Source organism: Schizophyllum commune (genome assembly GCF_000143185.2).
Source record: "Schizophyllum commune H4-8 unplaced genomic scaffold SCHCOscaffold_13, whole genome shotgun sequence".
NCBI classification, from domain to species: domain Eukaryota; kingdom Fungi; phylum Basidiomycota; class Agaricomycetes; order Agaricales; family Schizophyllaceae; genus Schizophyllum; species Schizophyllum commune.
The window spans coordinates 545,128-563,487 of record NW_026089550.1 but is presented as its reverse complement, the minus strand read 5'-3'; the positions used below and the strand labels follow the sequence as shown (position 1 = coordinate 563,487).

Sequence of the window (18,360 nt, the reverse complement as noted above, 5' to 3'; positions counted from 1 at the left end):
GACAGCTGAAGACAGGTCCACAAGACAATAGCACTGAAGAAATTCATTGCACGAGATGAAGCACTGTATGAGAGGAAGTAGACACCCCTCCGCAAGCTCGAGAGACGGCCTACACAGTCAGAAGTCCTCGATGTCATCACTCTCTAGCCACCCACCGTCCTTCTTATCCTGTGTCCCATACCCAGCGTCCCAGTCCTGATCCTCCATGGCCGGCTCGCTGCTAATCACGGCATCCGTCTCTTCCAGCTGCTCGTCGCCGCCTTCAGCACCACGAGCGAAGCTCATGTTCGTGAATAGCCGATGAGTTGGTGGCGCGCGCGTCTGAGGTGGTCCTACATCCCGCGCCTTCAGCACGCCACCGAGCGAGGTGACAACGTCGTTACGGGACCACTTGTCCTGCAGCAGGGTCGTGATGAGAACAACAACTATGCACGTAGACATGAGCGCACCTCCAACCACCCGCGTACATCGCGCACGCCATCATGTGCCTCCTTCTCCTTGTTCAGCGCCTCGAAGAAATATGGCTTGAACATCTTGTGGCCCTTTCGAGGGACAGGACACGGCAGCGAATGCATCGTGCCCAGAGACAGCAAGTGGAAGCGATGCGGGTTTGCTTGATACCACTAGCAACATCGTCAGTTGCATTCTACACAGCGTGATCCTACTCGTACTGACCTGCTCTCCCCCGCTTGAGTCCACCCAGCTGAGCCACTCCGACACGCCTTCGCACTGGTCTATATCCTCGCAGAACGGCGTATAGTTTTGGTGGATGTACAACGACAACAATGACGAGTCGATCGGCGCGTCTGCATATATAGCCTGAGAGCGTTCATCAGCACCTTGTCTTCATCTAGGCAGCCACAGCCACACGCAAAACCTCATGTGCTCACATCAACATCGACCCGGCTCGCCTTCCGGTCATGCTCGGACAGCCAATCTGGCAAAGGCGGCGGATCCTTCAGTGTGCGGTCGAGATCCTTCTCTTTCTGGATATCTCTTTGCAACTGCGACTTGCCCGGTGGATCGCCTTTGCCTGCACAGGGGTGGTCAGCATCTCAATGAAGCGACCGGAAAGCTCAACGTACGCTTGTTGTACAAGATCTTCCCCAAAAGATGGAACAAAACAAGCCCTTGTTCTCGCCGCGTTATAGCTTCGAGGACGGCGCGGTCGCTCTTGCCTTTCTTCCCTGTTTATTCGTCAAACGGCTGGATCAAGTATCTGAAGGGTCGAGCGACGTACCTGGCTTCGTAGCAACGCTGGCAAACTGTAGCGCCATTATGGCACTACGGATATCACCGTTCGACGTTGCTACAAGTGTGTCGAGGAACTCCCCCGACGGCTGCTGAGATCGTTTCGCAAGCATCCCCTTGAGCGCGCGCGTCATCAGGGTAGGCGCGATGGGGTTGAAACTAGGATGATGGTCAGCTCGAGCCAGGGCGAACGTCGACCTCGACAGCTCACAGGATACGCGTCACGAACGGTCCATTCAGCATCTCCTTCGGCAGCACCGTGCGCACGTCGATGGCACTGTCGCGTCCGTGCATCGCGCCAACCTCGTCGAATTCCGTCCCTCGAAGCCCAGCATCGCTGATGATGATGACGATCGGGGGCAGGACCACGTCCGAGGGTTGTACCAGGCTGCGCAGCGACTCGTGAAAAGACTGCTGGGTGCCAGCGTGCAAGATGTTGGGAAGGTCCTCGAGCAGGATGATGTGAGGGCGCGCGTTCGATGAGAAGACGTCGCGGCACCGCGAGGCGCGGCTCATGAAGGTGCTGAAAGGTTCGTGGGCAGAGGGCGCGTAGTCTATGTTTAATGAGACGGGAACGAGCAGCAGCTGAGGAAGAGACGCACCATCGGGATCGTAATCATCCCAGTCCGTGTAGGCTTTGCCTGCGCTCGCTTCGTTCCGCCACTCCATGATGTCGAAGCCCATTTCGCGCGCGAGGACTTTGACTGTCGACGTCTTGCCCGTGCCGGCGGGCCCGGTAAGGACAAGTATGCGCTACAATCCTATCAGCATGAGGTACATGAACAGCGCTAGCTAACGCACCCGGTACTTGCGCAACTTGTCGCCTGTCAGCGCTTCTCTGAACCACGTCCGCACGGAGTCGACTTTCTTGACATGGACCGCAAGCTCTTCCTGGAGCAGAGTTGGAGCGGAAGATGGAAGATCAGAGGACAGAGATGCCCACCTCTGTCGTTGGCTCATACAGATCGACCCATAGACTGTCGTTGAGTTCCTCTGACGGTCGCGTCAATCACCTAGTATTCTCCAAGAAACACCAAGGACGCACCACGTTCTTTTCCCTTTCCTTTCACATCCACCTCCTTCGGCCTCGCTTTAGACCGCGTCTGCGCGGAGGCAGGCTTTCTTGCGGGTTCGGGCAACGCATCGACGTCGATGACTTCTTGGAACTTGATGGCGTAAGCCTTACGCCTCCAACAAGGTAAGTGCACGTACGACACTCAGGGGATCAAATCTCTTCGTCTTCGCCTTAGAAGAGGATGGAACAAGGACGTCAGAACTCAGAGACTTGGTCTTCAAGGAGGTCGATTTTGTTCGCGGTTGCTTTGCTTGCTTGGATTGTGACTGCGTTAGGCTTTTCAGGGAGCTCTGGGAGGGTACTTTAGGCATTATTGCTGAGCTCAGAGAGTCGATAGGTACATTCAGGACAATGAGGGTTTCGGACAAGTTAAGCGCGCAGAACAATGGGCGCGCGTGACTGTGACAACGTGGTGTGACATGTCGCGTTCTTGACTTGCACGTGGCCAGTTCGACTCCCTGAGCCGCCTCAGATTCGATGTATGCTTTCCAAGTGCTAACATTGATCACCCTAGGGCCATGAGAGACTCAGAAACATGTCTCTAAGCTTCGATGATATATCTATAGACACAGGCAGCGCCTCAGGAGCCGTCAGCACACGAAGTATATGATGCCGGTCGAACACCAGCGCCTTCTTCCAAACTGGTCAAAGGGTGTAACCCAACATAAGCAATCTCATCACACTACTATGCCTACATATTCAGCTCAGCCAGGTCGTCCATTTGTTCTCCTCGCCCAGAATGACTTGCGCGATCTGCTTCGCGAGAACGCGGTTCGTCTGCTCACTTGGGTGCAGCTCATCCCACCTGAAAATTGTCAGTGATCACTCGCTACGATGGCACCGGCGTCGCGAGTCTCTAGCTTCTGCATCCAGACAAAGACTGCATCGGAGGCTCACCACATATAACTATCCCGGTCTGTTCCCTCCACCGTGGTACACGGCACGGTCTCGGTTACATCTTGCAGCTCGGTGTAAATGCACGAGTACGTAGGATCGACGACGTTCAAGGCTGCGGTGCCGTTGAGATACGCTTCCGGGTGCGCATGAATGTCGGAGAAGAGCGCATGGGAGTCGAAGAGCCCTGGCCGAAGTGTTAACTTCTTGACAGATGCTCTAATACCACGACGAAGCTTACCGACGTGGGCGCCCTCCAAGCTCGGAACGAACTTTTCAAGGAGAAGTTTCGCAATCTCATTCCCGGCCGAGGTCAGCTCCTTCATGCCCAAGTGCCACGCCGTCGCATTCTTGATCTCGGTCGTAAACTTGTTCGGGTAGGCGTCCGGCAGGTACATCGGCGCAAACTCGAGGGGAATCATCTGCGGAAACGGTTAGCGCCTCAGTTCGAAGCCACCGCATCCTCCATGACTCACATTCTGCCAGAGGAAGTTCCTCGCACCGCGATCGTACAGCGTCTTCACCCAGTTGACCGCGCATTGCACCGTGTCTACCACGGTCGCGTTGCCGATCTCGTGCCCAGTGAGCAGACCCCACGCCCCAACATCATTCGTCCCGATCCAGAGCGTGTACAGGGAATTGTCCGGCGTCACGGTCGATGGGATCGTCCCGTTCTTCTCGCTGGCGTAAAGCGCCGGCAGCTGCTTTTCATACAGAGAGTCATAGATACTTGGAGTGAGTTCCGTCGAGCAGACAGCGCCGGACTTGGCGAAGGGATATAGGTCAAGGCTGGTGGTCGACTTCCCGTCGTCGCCGACCCTTGAGGCGTCGACGTACTGCACGGCGTATTTTGGCCAGGGAAGACCGCCGTCCCAGACGAGGTCAACGTCCGTGTATGAGTCGCCAAAGGTGATCAGGTTGATGATCTGGTCCTTCTGCAGTAAGGCGAAAGTGACGTTGGCAATCATCGAGAGCGTAAAAACAGCAAGGCTGAAGAGGAGTTGGACGGCCATGGCTGTACAGTCCGACCTGCGCAGGATTTACTATGCTGGTAAGGGCTCGTTGCTTGTATAGCGTACCAGCCAGCTGAGGGAGGGATTTTATACCAGGTGTACGTTAGTCTGCGTCCACGGTGCTTATACTTCGATACGAACAGTAGGTTGGAAACCTTCGGCCGCCACACGAGCACACGAGCAAAGGGTCACTTTTGCGGGCAGAGAATCGTATAGCGCGCCAGACCCGCAATCCCTTGTCACGAAGTGAGTGTCAAGTTCGCGAAACACGGCTAGGTCTCTTGGCTTCGACGTTACACGCCAACATAGAGCCTACGCGCCACAAGAGGTTGAGCAGCGCGGCACTACTTCCTGCGACTAGCAGCGCCAAGGCCATATCCAGAGCGTTCAGTACGGAGCAAAGGGTTGAGGCATCCAAAAGTACGAAACCGACGCTGATGGTGAGAGTGGGTGGAGAAGGACGCCTCGCTGCTTCGCCCGCTATCCTAATGCACGTGAAAGCCACGCGCTTCTCAACTGGGGCCTACATCCGTCCACGCCTTGATCATCAGTCGATAGTGACTGCAAAGAGGAGGAGGAGCCATTGATTCTAAGTGTAGCTATATGAAGGATGGTAATTAGGTATCCTCCAGGGCCAGAAGCTTAAATAACATATTCTAAATGTACTCGAGTGCCGCAAGTCGATCCCGTAAGTAGTACCGTATTCATGACTTCAGAGCCCTTGTCACTGAGAACCAAACAAGAAACAACTTACAAAGAAGATAGCGGAACATGCCAGCATAAGGCCGCCCACGAGGGCAGCTATCGCGCTCTGTGCCGCAATCAACGCTACATGCCCACCGGCTCGAAGGATCGCAGCTCCGATAGCACCCTCCGCCGGGAACAGGCCGCAATTCAGCAGGAAGAATATGAGAAGATATTTCTTCTTGAGGAGCCTCCACATATGCATCGTGAGCAGGGACAGAATGGCGGTACCGATGGCGCCAGCGCGCGCTACCCCACTTTCCGGGACGTTCCACGATGAGTCCTTTCCATGTTTGTAGAGAAGGACTTGGTGCCCAATGACTATGGCGAGGACTACGATGCCCATTCTGAAGGCAGTCACGAGGACGAAGATGTAGAAGAAGCCGCATTGTCTCTCGGTGGAAGTTGGAGACCTGAAAGACCTGAGTGGTGAGGGCGACCGAGTGCGTCTGCGATACTCGGGTGCAGGAGCATTCCTACAGTAGGATCGGTAGACGCGTTCGAAAGGGTAGTAGCCCGAGAGGTGTGTTACTTTTCCCCTCTCGACGTAGCCCACCGCGGTCACGGGTCTGTGGCGATGAAGAGCAAAATTGCGTCCACGGTTGTTGCCACCATGGTGTACCGGCCTCGGAAGCAACGGAACTTCGCACAAAATTGCCGAGTCCGAGTCGAACGTGCCGGTGCGAGCCAGAGGCGATTGTGGGATGCCGCCGTGGGTGTGCTGCCCGATGGCGGCGGACTGGAGCTGCGTAATGGACTTGTACATGTCGGTGCTCGGGCCCTGCAATGTGGCGAGTAGGGGGGAAGAGGGATACTGCGCTTCTACGCCCACTCAACGCTTTTAAGCAACAACACGTACCTTTGTGGCCACTGAGAAAGCGGTGTATGACGACGACACAACACCTTTCCCTGCATGGAAGAGAGCGCTTTGTCCCACAGATGTCGCACAGCCGTGGCCTTGTGGCCTCGATGCTGTGTATGTCAATTGTGCCGAAGATGGGAGAGTGGGTCCGATACGGCGTGCCGCTGCATACTCTGACCCACGTCCGCTCAGTCGGGTAGCTTCGAAGACCGCGACGCAGAAAGTGAAAGCGCAAGATAGACGCTATTCTGAATAAAAAGTAACACGAACATTGTAGGTCGCGGCGGAAGAGAGAGCGTTTATGATTGCAATCCCGCTATCTCGGGTGATGTCTCCTGCATATTGTGCTCGCCGAGAGGGCGTGCTCATTCAAAGATCCAATGCGCCCAATCCCTCGTAGCCTGAAAATGTCGAGATCAGGTCATACATTTGGACGTCATACGCATCCACGCACCCTTCGATCCTCGAGCGCCTTCTGGTCGAGGTATACTCACCACTCCCTTTGGACCATACTGAAGCAGTGTCAGTGCGCTGTCGAATCGCCCATCATATAGTTACTCACTCTATATGCGGACCGGGATCGACTCTGAGGAACCGCTTCCCCTCTTCAGTGCAATCGACATCATAAATCCTCCAAACTCTGCGTTGGCCATACATCCCGAATCTCGTGCCGAGCTGAATGGTGTTAGGCAGCCAGACCTCGCGCAGCTGCGGAAAGCGACGATGGGTGCCGGCCGCATCCCCCTCGCCGAACAATGCGATCTCGATGCGATGTCGCGGCATCATCCCTCGGCTCCATTCATGCAACTCGACACTCTCTTGAGACTCTTCTTGCTTTATTTTCTCCCAAAATACGTCACCGTACACCCGATTAAAGGTGCTGATGCGAAGGCACCTCAAGTGCGTAAGCGGGGTAAGCGCATCGGCGCAAGCTGTCTACGAACATTCAGTGCAATAAAGTACAAGAGATCGGCACATACCATCTCATGCGCGGACCACATCTTGTCCCGAGGATCCTCAAGATGAATTTCCAGCAGCTCAAGTCGCGGAAATGCGCGCGCAACATGCTCGCAGACGTCCTTCACAGCCGCATCAACGAGATCGCGGACGGAGAAGCGTAGTACTCGCAGTTCTGGCAAGGGAGCCGCAGACAAAACGGCTATGACCTCGGATGGAGTCAATGTGAACTTCGCTTGCATGTTGCGGTTTCCAGCAGACATCTCGTGTGAGGTGTGGGGATGAGTGAGCAACGCAAGCGCGCGCAGACAGCGCGGTAGATGCGGGAATATGCCATCTCGGGCGTTGGGGTTCGAGAGCTCGAACTCTTCGAGTGCTGGTATCACTGAGCCGGACGAAGGCAGGGGGTCGCCCTCAGGCAATACGAAGGGGCTTGGGTGCGCTAGCCACCACGCACCTTGAAGGCGACCAACTTCGGCATGGCCGCGAGCAGAGTTCCCAAGTATATTTGTCCAAACACCCACGATGGCGTCCCCAAGCTTGGATCGTCGTACGGGCCAGAAAGATGTTCCGGCGAGACCCAGTATCCGGTCAGAACCAGTTCGCGAAGCGACGTCCATGTATAGGCTGCAGCGATGGGCAGGTGAAGTGCTTCGACACCGACCTCGAGGTGCTCTATGTGAGCGATGCCGAGCTGTACCAGGATCGACGCAAAACTCGAGCGTGTTGCGCGCATCTTGTTCGCGCAAAGCCCCTCGGGCCGATCGCCGTAGGGTATGTCGAACTGGGAACAGAATTTGAGCGCGCGAGGACTGCATGCGATAGACGAGAATGGGCCGATGGGTTCGTAGTAAAGCGAGTAGTTGCACTCCGAGTCTGGATCATCATCAGAGTCCTCGGTGCGACCGCTCGATGGAAGCTTCCAACACAGGCGTGCAAGATCGAGGGTATGAAGGTTAGGTGCATCGAGAAGAATCTGACGAAGGCCAACTTGAATATTCTCGGCACGGACGTGGAGCGATTCGAGTCTGCTGAGATCATGGAAGAGGTCGTTTTTTTTTGGGAAGTTGTACGGCGCATCGGTGTGGATGTGCAGATGCCTGGCTCGATGGTCAGAGGAAGGAAGGACCGAGAACCGCAAGAGGCTCACTTGATGAGCTTCCATAGGGATCTGGGAGGCGTTTCATAGCGCTTCCACCGGCACGTGGAGAAGAGGAAGGGCTCGCAGGTTCTGCGCAGCGTGCAGCATGTTGAAGACAGAGCGACCGTATCTTTGACCGAGAGATATGCGGCGATGTCGCATAGATTGTCATCGTTCAGATCCAAAAAGTGTACCATCCCGCCTAATCGTCAGGGCAGGATCGAAGGGGGATCCGTGAACAAGATGACAGCAGGTTACAAAACGATAGGCGGGTCTAATTCTCGTGCCCCCGCCCCACCTCCCGCGTGGCCCCTGCGTCGGCACCCTCGGCGCGCTGTGCCAACGTCACGAGCACCCTTGGGCATGCGCGCTTCCTGTCCCATATTGACCTTCGAATGTTTTCCAAAAACGAGGAGAATATCACTGCCTGCCACCGTAGACGGCAGGCGCATCTGGATGGCCAGACAGGAGACATACACAGTGTGTAGGCGTCGTGCACCGTACGTTCTACCGGCGTCGGGCCGACAACCGGCGGCTCCACCTCATCTTTTTGGGACCCGCCTATCGTTTTGTAACCTGCTGGAACAGTGCGAAGGCAGACTTGGTCACTGGTGATGTCTGATGGCGGCGTCCATAAGCAGTGGTCAATAGAAGCCTACACACGTGATCCTGTGGGTCCATGAAATGAAGCCAATATATACAGTACTCAAGGCGGTGGATAGAAAGGAGCGGTCCATCATGATGGCTGGAAGTGGACGGCAAGAAACCAACCTGGTCTGAGTGGGTGGTGAGGCGCGGAGGTGGTCGCAAACAATTGCAAGGTGTACCTACTACATCTCCTCCCTGATAACGGGTAGCCAGAATCGAAAGTCCGCGGCGCAGGACCGAGAAGGACCTCGGACAACGGAGCAGCGGTAGAGGGCGGGTATTGCTGTTGAGCGCCCTCCTTATTGTTGCAGGCAGACCATCAGACAGTCGGCTTCTAGGCCACTCGTGGTTGGACAGGAAGGACAGAGGAGGATAGACACCGAGGCCGATAGCCGTGAGGACAGCATCCGGCATCGCGGTCTGGGTGTCGAGTTCGAGCGGCAAGTACGTGCGAGGGCCGAAGAGTCTTCCGAAGAGCGCAGCTTGAGGCTTCGTCTCGGCGTGCTTCTCCATCTTTTTCGTCATGAACTTGACGTCGATAATAGCGACCTTGGTCAGAAGCGACTTGGGGAAGGTAGACCAGTTGAAGCGAAGGGCGTAACATTCCATGATCTCCACCGAAATGTAGGCGTAGTACGCTTCAATGGCGGGGCCAACGTCGGGGAAGGCTGCGCGGTCGTTCTTGCAGTTCGTCGTGAGTATGGTGCGTGACGCCTAGTCACCGCTACTTTTGTACAAGCACTGCTGGAGGTGACACAGTCACGCTTTCCCTTTTTCCTCTGACAAAAGTGTAGCAATGGGCAAGGGGAACAGATCTGTCAGAGGAATAAGTCGTACGTTGAGTTTTCGAAAAATTGTCCCTTTGGAATTGGCCACCTTCCTAATTAGGAAGGTGGGAAATCATGTAGGTCCACATGTGCGCGCCCTCCATCTGTTTGGTATGGCGTACATGCCATTCAGTTGGAGGTTGTAAACAACCTTTATAGCGTTATGACCCTGATTCATGTATCTGGTCCTGCCGACTACCCAGCTCAGGAAGGCGTGTGCAAGCATGTGCACTCGACACCCTTTATTCACCTCAGAATCGACTTCACAGACCCTCGGACCAGGTAACTGTGGACGCAAAAATAGCCTGTTTACCTCCCATTAGTTCTGACCATGGAATGCCCCCATCGGAGGCCCTCAGCGGCCATTTTCAATATAATTTACGCCGATTTTTCCGCTGCGCGGCCGATTTGGCCACTGTGACAAACTGGTGGTGACTAGGTGTCACGCACCATACTCTGCTGGCTCTGTTCCTAGCTTGCTTGGCTAAGTTGAGATCGTGGCGCTCTTGCATCGTCAGCGAGTAGTGCTCGATCTCGGGAAGGTCGGCTTTGCGACCGGCGAAGTCGAGCGTGTCAGGGTCACCCTGGGAGACAGGGAAGCCAGAGTTCGGCAACGTCAGTGACGGAGAGCGGCTCATCTTGTGTTGAAGCGGGGCATATGCGCGTCGAAATTCGTCAGAAAGGCTTTTGAAGAAGAGGAAAGGTCGTCTAGAGGTCTTGAGCAGTGAGCGGTGGAGAAGCTGGATTCCGAAAAGATCTGCTGTTTGAGAGCTTCGAGGCGCGATGGACGCAAGAGCAGAGAAGCGATACCACGCGCTTTCCGCTCGCACGATCGCGCCCCCGGCTTCTTCGCGGCGGCAGCTTGACACGCGGCTATGGCCGGGCACTGGATACGGCTTCGCTTGACTCCCGCTAAGTCCTCGCAAGCTCGGGCTTAGCTTTCACTATGGATGAGGCTGAGGAAGGTGGAACTGCTCCATCCGACCGAGGATATATTCTGCCACGTGGATTCAGGCTGTTGCCGAAGTGGACCCACAACTGTCAAGCAATCGCCCACGATTGTTCTTAATCCCTGCGGTGGATGCGCCCTGCTCCACTATTGCTCTTATGTCACTCATTAGTACTCAAGTATGCTTAATAACCCATTCGAAAAGTGTAGGAATCAGGACAGCATACTCATAGCATAGGCGTACATAAAGTCATAAAGTTGCATATCGTAAAGCCACATAGCACGAAACCACGTAGCACGAACGCACATATCGTCCACCACCCACACCCCTCACCCTTATATCCCCACCCTCTCCATCGCCCACCTCGGCACAGTCTTCACCGCCATCGTCAGCCCCAGCACCCCCGCAAACCCCACATGCATAACCGCCCACCCAAGCAGACTTGTCTGGATCGCGCTAAAGAATGGCTTCTCGTCTTCAACCAGTGACTTCTCGTCTTCGAGTCCCGGAGACTTCTCATCTATGAGCCCCGGAGGCAGAGATGAGTTCTCACCTCCGAGTCCCGGAGGCAGAATGACCACCCACACGCCCACGCCCACCGCAAAGCACAGCGTCGCCAGCACATAAACCGCCGCGTTTATCACAAAATCCATCCGCTCGTCCCGCGCAAAGTCGTTCGCGTAGACAGGAGGGGAGCTGTGGCGAAATACCCCTTGAGGGCTATGGCGGAAGAACAATCGCCGTAGGATGCGCTCTACGAGCCGCCTGGGTTTGACGAATAAGTGACTCCCCGCAAATGTCACCTCGGTGAGGAAGAACAGAAGCCCCGGCACCAAGAAGGCCATGGCGCCGGCGACGGCGCCCGCGCGGGCGACGTGGAGGGGTGGGAGGGATGCGCGCGTGTCGTCTGCAAAGTCGGCCGAGTCCTTTAAATCGGTGAGCGAGTCTTCTGAAAAGTTGACCGAGTCCTCCGAATCACTCAGCGAGCCGACCGTGACCGCGCTCACAGCCAGCCAATCCACCGACGGCTTGCCCAGCCAATCCACCAACGGCTTGCCCACCATCAAAAGGACGACCCCCACCGCCGCGCCACAGCCGACCGCGAAGGACATGATGGCCACAAAAGCGATCGTCTTGGCGAACCAGCCGACGAACTTGAGGAGCCAGCCGACGGTCTTGAGGATGGCACGTCCAAAGGAGCGCAGGGCGTTGAGGCGGGCGAGATAGATGTCGTCGTCTTCGGGGGCGTTATCTTGAGTGTGCCCGTTGTCGCCAGCGAACCCGTTTCTGTCGCAAGCGTACCCGTTTCCGTCGCAAGCGTACCCGTTTCCATCGCGAGTGTACCCGTCGTCCTGAGTGTACCCGTTGCCTTGACCGTGGAGGGAAGATAGATCGTAGACTCCATCCTGCCTGTGCTTGTAAGAGGGCTTGCGGTCATCCTTCCGCCACGAATGGCCGTGATAGTGGTGATGGCCAGAGCTCTCATGGTGCTCAGAACTTTCGTGGCGCTTGTGATCTCTCTTCCAATTCCTATGTGGCGGCGGCGCGGTGTACCTGTCGGCGGGATCCTCGTAGCACGCCGTGCGCTCGGGCTGCGCTGCAGAGTGCGCATGGTAGTAGGTTGTATGAATGCCTTTAGGATGAGCCTCGCGCGCTTGAGGAGGAGGGACCGGGAAGAAAGAATTTGGATTGAACGTATGTGACATACTGAAGGAAGGACAGAGAGATAGAAAGGTGGCGCAAAGGAGGGAAAGGAAAGAGGGCGAGCCACGAGGTGAGAGGAGCATTCGACCTGCCTTATAAGCCATCCGAAGTGCGCAGACCGGGGAACAATAGCAATCACGACGGTAATTGTCTGCAAAAGTGGAAGAAGTCGGCGTGAATAGTAGGTTCCCAGCGATAGAGTTCGGGTAGAGGCAGATGGTCCAACAAATAGTTCCCACTGGCAAAACTGTCCGCCGAGGGCGTAATTTCAGAGCGAGCAGGGCAGTCTCGGCATGCTATTGTGGTACTCGGAGGGATGTTGTCGTGCCATAAATTCGGGAATTCGGCCTAGGCACTACCAGCAGCATAGGAGGTCAAGATAAGGGAAGGACTCCGTAGACTCCTCCAAACTGAGCTTGAGAACGGCCAAGTATGCGGTGCTCGACTTGACGGATGGCGCTCAATGTTCGACTTCCTGGCGAACGTGATGGTGAGAAGTAACCTGCAAACAGCCGCAAACGTTCTCGCCAGAATGACGACACGCGTTGGAACAGTGACGTCACGCGTCATGATTCCACGTTCTCCTTCCATGAACCTGGAGGCAGGGCGCGAGCCCCTCCTCCTCCCGCGCTACTCTGTACTCCGCAGTTCAGGACGGCGCGCTCATCTCCGTTTTGAATCCTATCGTCCTCTGCAGCATACGTCTTCCCACTAAGTCCCACCGCAAACTCGCGCCAGCATATGGCCCGCACGGCCTCCCTCCACCAGCGCGCGACGTCATTTCCGTACCGAACGTCCACGTTCGTCAGCCAGAACTGAGCGCTGAGCACCACTCGGTGCGCGCCATCGCGCTGTGGCTGTACTCAGCGCGCCTAGTCCCCTCATCTCACCGCCCCCGCGCCCCTTGGACAGGCATCCTGCAGCCGGCATCCTCCTGCCGCGTCTCCTCTTCCGCGCCGGCGCCGACACCGGGCACCCGCACCACCCCAGTAGCGAGTGATGCGTACGCCACCCCTCCTCGGCAGATGAGCGCATCTGCCTTCCATCTCGCCCTTCCGCGCCGGGCCCTCCCCGGCTGATGGGTACCACCGGGGCCTGACCAGCGCCTGACGTCGTGCGCAGTATAAAGGGAGCGGACGAAGGCTGTGATCTTCACTTTCTTTGCACCTCTGCACCCAACACACATTTCGCCCACCACTACTACCCCACCGCACTCGATCACCATGTCCTACAACAACGACAACTCTTACGGCTCGTCCAACAACGATTCGTACGGCTCAGGAGGCCGCCAGGGCGGCGACTCCTTCGGCTCATCGGGCGGCCGCGGACGCAACGACTCGTACGGGTCATCGAACAACGATTCGTATGGGTCGTCCAACAACAACGATTCGTACGGCTCGGGCGGACGCCAGGGTGGTGACTCGTATGGCTCGTCGAACAACGACAGCTACGGGTCCTCTGGCCGTCAGGGCGGCGCCGACTCCTATGGCTCGTCGAATAACAACGACAGCTACGGTTCGTCGAACAAGGACTCGTACGGCTCGTCTGGCCGCCAAGGCGGCGGCGACTCCTACGGCTCATCGGGCCGTGGCGGCAACGACTCGTCGTACGGCGACAGCAACAAGGCGTCGTATGGGTCGTCAAACAACGACAGCTACGGCTCCTCTAACACCGCATCCGGCCGCGGGGGCAACGACTCGTCGTACGGTTCTTCGAACCGCAACGACAACGACTCCTACGGGTCCTCTAACAAGGACTCGTATGGATCGTCGAACAAGGACTCCTACGGATCGTCCGGTCGTGACAACTCCTCGTCCAACAACAACTCTTCGTCATACGGCAACTCCTCATCCAACCGTAACGACAACGACTCTTACGGGTCATCCAACAACTCGTCCAACAACAACAACTCCTCGGGCGCCCCCAAGCTCGACGCGTACGACAAGGGCGTCAAGTACGCGGCCGAGAAGGCGGGGTTTAACTTGGTGAGTTTTGATTTTGGTTTTCCAACGCATATATGCGCTTGGTATTGCCCGTGCATACATGCGCTACATATCTTCCTCGCGTGTGCTCTGCGCCATCCGCCTCTCCCTCTCCTATGCGTCGGCCGCATCGCCTTCCCCCTCGCTTTGCCTCCCTTCGCGAACCCTCCCACTAACCTCCTTCGCAGAACGACTCCACCGCGGACAAGATCGGCGACCAGGTCAAGGGCTTCTGTGAGTACCTGATTTTTCTCGGTCGCATTCACCTAGTTTTCACGGTCGCGTACATGCGTGCTGACGGGGTCGCAGTCAACAAGAACAACTAAAGTCGTATACCCGCCGGTGGCCTTCGTGGCCACCAGCCGTTAGCCTTCGACGGCCTCGACGCTGTCGAGCTAGGGGCTCGTTTTCTGGGCAGGATCGTTGGGTGGAAGGTTGAGGGGACGGAGGATAGATGATAAGGGGAACGGATGAGGGAGACTGGGAGGCAGGAAGCGAAGAGGGGCGACAGAAGGCAGGAAGCGAAGGACTCGGATGTAACATCGGACTCTTGTGTGTATGCAGACTACGAAGCGGCAATGTACTCTGACGCCCGGTAGGGCGTGTACCTCATCTATCGCGCGCTTGAACGTGTCACTCATCTATCGAGCGCGCGCCTGAGCGTGTCACTGATCTATATCGCGCCTAAGCGAGCAATTTTGACTGAAGACATGCATCGCGTGCAAGCGCATCATACCGCGACGTGAACGGTGGAGGCGACCGTTGTTTGGACCCCCAATCTCGTCATTGCTATACGAATGTGTGTGGTCCTCCAACTCGATCATATCGGACCCACAGCCTCATCCCCTTCTCCTTCGTCCTCTCCCACCACCCTCCCATCGCCCACTCACCCCCATCACCCGTCCTATTTCCCCCACCAACCTTCCCGAGGTGCGCGCTCATCTAAGGAATCACGCCCTCTAACCCCACACCCGCGCCAACACCCACTGATTCACCGCGCCAAAGTCCGCGCCCTCGTCCATCACGCCCGCGGCCGCGATCGGGTCGATCCACATGGGCAGCGTCGCGCCGAGGAGGGTGAAGGTCCAGAGGACGCTGAGGGGGGGAGGGTGTTAGTCGAGTTCGGTAGCGTGGAATCGGGAACAGCGGCGGAAGGGGCTGAGGAAGGGAAGCGAGGAAGCGAATAAGGGTGAATGTCTATAGGAGGACAGTGCAAGAGCGACGCAGATGAAAGAAGGATGATGGATACAAATCGCGGGAGGCCGCGAGCAAGAAGTAGAAGCAAAGGCACTATGAATTGGGGGAGAACAAGCCCACTCACCCGACCACCCGCCAATACCACGCATCCCTGAGGCCTAGCGTCTTCTTCGCAACATGAATGACACCGCGCTCGAACATGATCGCGCTCGCCTGCGTGAGGAAGAAGGGGAGGGCGCGGCTGGCGGACCTGCACGATTGGTCAGCATGCTTGCTCTGTTCTCCACCAGTGTGTCCTCCGCGCGGTTTGTCCTTTGCGCGCGGTAGTGGTTTTGGAAGAAGGACACCCGGAATATACGGTCTCGAGCAGGCAGACTCAAGACCCCTTAAAATCAAGACCCCGTATCATGAAGCGAACCCAAGGCCAAACCCACCACTCACCAACTGCCCAAAATCCTCGCATCTCCACTACTATGAATCACACCCGAGACAAAGAAGGTCGCATAGACCTTCAGGATACCCCGCGCGAGGGAGCGGCTGCGCTTTGGGGTGGGCGAGGTTTCGTAGAGCGAGGAAAGTGTGCCGCTCAAAGATCTCGGCGTGCTCGACTTGCGCGGGATGTGGTTCGCCTGCGAGTCCTTGCTGTCCGTGTGCACTCCGTTTGCATTCGCACCGTTTGCTGACGCGCCGCTCGTCCTCGCCTGCACGCCATTCCCATTCGCCTGTGTGCCGTTCCCATTCGCCTGCGCGGCCTTCCCATTCGCTTGCCCAGCTCTATCATTGTCCTTCTTTTCTCTGCCACCATCTTCCTCCGGCGGTCCATAGAGGATACAGACGAGGACTTCGGCGTGTCGCGTAAGGCACTGGGAGCAATATCATCAATACGCAAATTCGACGCCGTGAGCAAACAGCGCAGCTACTCACCCTCCTCAGCATTTGATGCCACGTACAGCCCCAGACTCCCCCAACGGTGCAGCCCGCACCCAGCGGGCCCATGAGATGCGGCCACTCGGTGGGATCGCCCCAGCCGCCGAGGGAGCGGTTGAGGAGGGCGCCGAGCTACAGAAAGTGTCGTGAGAAGCGAGCCTTGGAGCGGTAAAAAAGAGGTACGCACAGTAACGGAAACGATACTCAACATACGATGTCCAATGCCGATGGCCGCGTAGGCGGAGAAGCCGTAGCTGCAGATTTGGATGAGCTGAGGTTATATCACACAGCAAAACTCCTCACCCAGCGACCGCGCCCACCCGCGTCAACCACCCACAAGGGTAGCTATCAACGGGAATGCCCTTGCCCACCAACGCCTCGGGCAGAGGGCACCACGCGCCCATACTGACACTGGCCAGCGGCGGCCCAGAGGCGGACAGCTCGGGTATGCTCCTGCAGATCACGCTCGCGACATCGAGGAGGACCAGGTCAAAAAAGGAAGCCAGCAGCTGGTTGAGAATGAAGGTGAGCCTGCCGGAGCGTTAGCCGTGTTGAACCGCAAATCGCATGGAGCCATGGTTCATAAGACGATACGATACACACCTGCTCTTCGACTTCGGCCTCTGCGCCAGCGCGTGCTTCGGCGGCTCGAAGTTCCAGCTAATGCCGCGCGGGTTCATGCGTAGCTGGAGGGCCCAGCACAGGCGGTCCCAAGGTGTCATCTCGCTGGGAAGCTTGGTCTGGTTCCTCGCTCGTAGTGCGCGATGCGGGTCGGTCAGAATGAGCTGATCCACGGCCATGAACCAAATGGAGGTGTAGGCACTGGCCAAAAAGTAGTCCTGTATAGAGAAGTTTCCGGTGAGCAAGAGAGGGTAAGGTATCTTCGAAGTCATGGCTAGCGAACGAGGGAAGCTGCAAAACTCACATTGGGCGGATCACCCGTGCTCGTGTACACGAGTTGGTAGTAGATTATACTTGAAAGCGCGCAAAAGATGATGACGCGAGACTTGTACGACCGCACGTAGAGCCCGAGGACGAAGGCAGCCGTAGACAGAGTCCAAAGGGTGTTGGTGATGAGGGGAGCCGTTGCGGACTCCATGGGTCAACAAGAGTATGGTCGAGCAGGGTTGGCCAAACCGTCGTGAGTGCTGCTTCCAGATGAGGGCGCCGTTAGTGCGCTGGCAGATGTCGAGTGTTTTTGTGGATGATCAACGAACGCGGCCGGCCAATAGTCGAACTTGATGTACGCCCCGACGAACAGCCCAGTCCTTCTCTAAAATCGTCTAGGGGTATCCTCTAATTATTGAGAGACGCGAAGGAGAGGTCCAGGGTGCGAAAAACAGGCAAAAAGCCCTTTCAAGTGGTCGCCAGAGTCAACACGCCAGATGGGCGCTAAACGCAAGCGGTCCGGAAAACTCCGCGGCGCCTACTAGACCGCACGTGCCTCGGCCCACCCCAGCCGCGTCTCTTCTCAATCCTCCACGTTCGCCAGTTCGACGACACAGGATGTCGTGGAACTCTCGGACACCTCCCCCGCCCTCCTATGAGGAGACGAACCTACCCGTCATCCTCGGCATCGTGTAAGTGCTTAGAAGCGTCCTTGTTCGTCGCCCCTTATGCTGACCTCGAGCTTTATGACAGCATCCCCCCTCTCATCCTCGTCGTGTCTTGGTATGCGCGCAAGTGGTACCTTGCGGACAAGCTAAAGAGGACAGGTATCGGAAAAGGAGGTCAGTAATTTCCTAATGTTTGTCGCTGGGCTTTCATTCAGTTCTGACTTTCCTCCTCAGCACCTGGCTTCCAAACCGGCGTTCGCCAAGTGCGCATCACGCCCGAAATTGCTGAGCGACTACGACGAGGCGAGGATGTGAGCCCTGCGGAGATTGAGGCAGCATCACGAGCAGCAGATGCAGCGCCTCCCCCGCCACCACCGCGTCCGTACGGAGATATTGTGGAAGTGGACTTGCGAGGGCAAAACAACACCACTTCAGAGGACGAGCCGAATGAGTGGGTGTCGGAGTACATCACGAAAAAGAAGAGCAAGGCGAAAGGGAAGAGGAGATAGACGTTGGCGATTGGCTGTTTATCTAGCCGTGTATGAGATACAGTACTTCTACAGGATATCCATAATTTCGTCATGGACTTGCATGCAAAACACCTACCGACGAGCGTTGAGGACCAAGTGCTC

General features: G+C 56.7%; 6 protein-coding genes across 6 annotated transcripts; 2 read left to right on the top strand and 4 right to left on the bottom strand.

Moving 5' to 3' along the window:
• Positions 1-9: 9 nt before the first annotated feature.
• On the bottom strand, positions 10-2,706 carry SCHCODRAFT_02681319 (Rad17-domain-containing protein). Its single transcript, XM_050346737.1, has 12 exons — positions 2,464-2,706; positions 2,297-2,417; positions 2,195-2,244; positions 2,053-2,142; positions 1,854-2,004; positions 1,463-1,805; positions 1,241-1,410; positions 1,086-1,187; positions 891-1,033; positions 676-819; positions 450-623; positions 10-396 (listed from the first exon to the last, which is right to left on the bottom strand). The coding sequence occupies exons 1-12, from the start codon at positions 2,635-2,637 to the stop codon at positions 118-120; spliced, it is 1,941 nt and encodes a 646-aa protein (XP_050197635.1). The 5' UTR covers positions 2,638-2,706; the 3' UTR covers positions 10-117.
• A 199-nt stretch (positions 2,707-2,905) lies between these two features.
• SCHCODRAFT_02641780 (uncharacterized protein) lies at positions 2,906-4,666 on the bottom strand. Its single transcript, XM_003026897.2, has 5 exons — positions 4,300-4,666; positions 3,697-4,249; positions 3,462-3,642; positions 3,224-3,407; positions 2,906-3,131 (listed from the first exon to the last, which is right to left on the bottom strand). The coding sequence occupies exons 2-5, from the start codon at positions 4,231-4,233 to the stop codon at positions 3,026-3,028; spliced, it is 1,008 nt and encodes a 335-aa protein (XP_003026943.2). The 5' UTR covers positions 4,234-4,249; positions 4,300-4,666; the 3' UTR covers positions 2,906-3,025.
• Positions 4,667-4,850: 184 nt separating this feature from the next.
• Positions 4,851-12,113, bottom strand: SCHCODRAFT_02693223 (uncharacterized protein; the record flags this gene model as incomplete). Its single annotated transcript, XM_050346846.1, has 13 exons — positions 10,916-12,113; positions 10,726-10,882; positions 9,868-10,324; positions 8,903-9,266; positions 8,415-8,555; positions 7,947-8,139; positions 7,254-7,896; positions 6,820-7,209; positions 6,402-6,775; positions 5,837-5,942; positions 5,628-5,758; positions 4,988-5,390; positions 4,851-4,874 (listed from the first exon to the last, which is right to left on the bottom strand). Exons 1-13 carry the CDS (start codon positions 12,066-12,068, stop codon positions 4,851-4,853), a joined length of 4,536 nt encoding a protein of 1,511 aa, XP_050197634.1. The 5' UTR covers positions 12,069-12,113.
• A 960-nt stretch (positions 12,114-13,073) lies between these two features.
• SCHCODRAFT_02641770 (uncharacterized protein) lies at positions 13,074-14,788 on the top strand. The gene is made up of 3 exons (XM_050346233.1): positions 13,074-14,051; positions 14,237-14,282; positions 14,358-14,788. The coding sequence occupies exons 1-3, from the start codon at positions 13,290-13,292 to the stop codon at positions 14,372-14,374; spliced, it is 825 nt and encodes a 274-aa protein (XP_050197633.1). The 5' UTR covers positions 13,074-13,289; the 3' UTR covers positions 14,375-14,788.
• SCHCODRAFT_02641768 (uncharacterized protein) lies at positions 14,709-17,543 on the bottom strand. Its single transcript, XM_050346232.1, has 8 exons — positions 17,098-17,543; positions 16,776-17,011; positions 16,476-16,703; positions 16,360-16,426; positions 16,170-16,304; positions 15,687-16,108; positions 15,370-15,495; positions 14,709-15,143 (listed from the first exon to the last, which is right to left on the bottom strand). The coding sequence occupies exons 1-8, from the start codon at positions 17,269-17,271 to the stop codon at positions 15,008-15,010; spliced, it is 1,524 nt and encodes a 507-aa protein (XP_050197632.1). The 5' UTR covers positions 17,272-17,543; the 3' UTR covers positions 14,709-15,007.
• Positions 17,544-17,678: 135 nt separating this feature from the next.
• SCHCODRAFT_02518173 (uncharacterized protein) lies at positions 17,679-18,237 on the top strand (the record flags this gene model as incomplete). Its single annotated transcript, XM_003026803.1, has 3 exons — positions 17,679-17,752; positions 17,814-17,902; positions 17,963-18,237. The coding sequence occupies 3 exons, from the start codon at positions 17,679-17,681 to the stop codon at positions 18,235-18,237; spliced, it is 438 nt and encodes a 145-aa protein (XP_003026849.1).
• Positions 18,238-18,360: the final 123 nt, after the last annotated feature.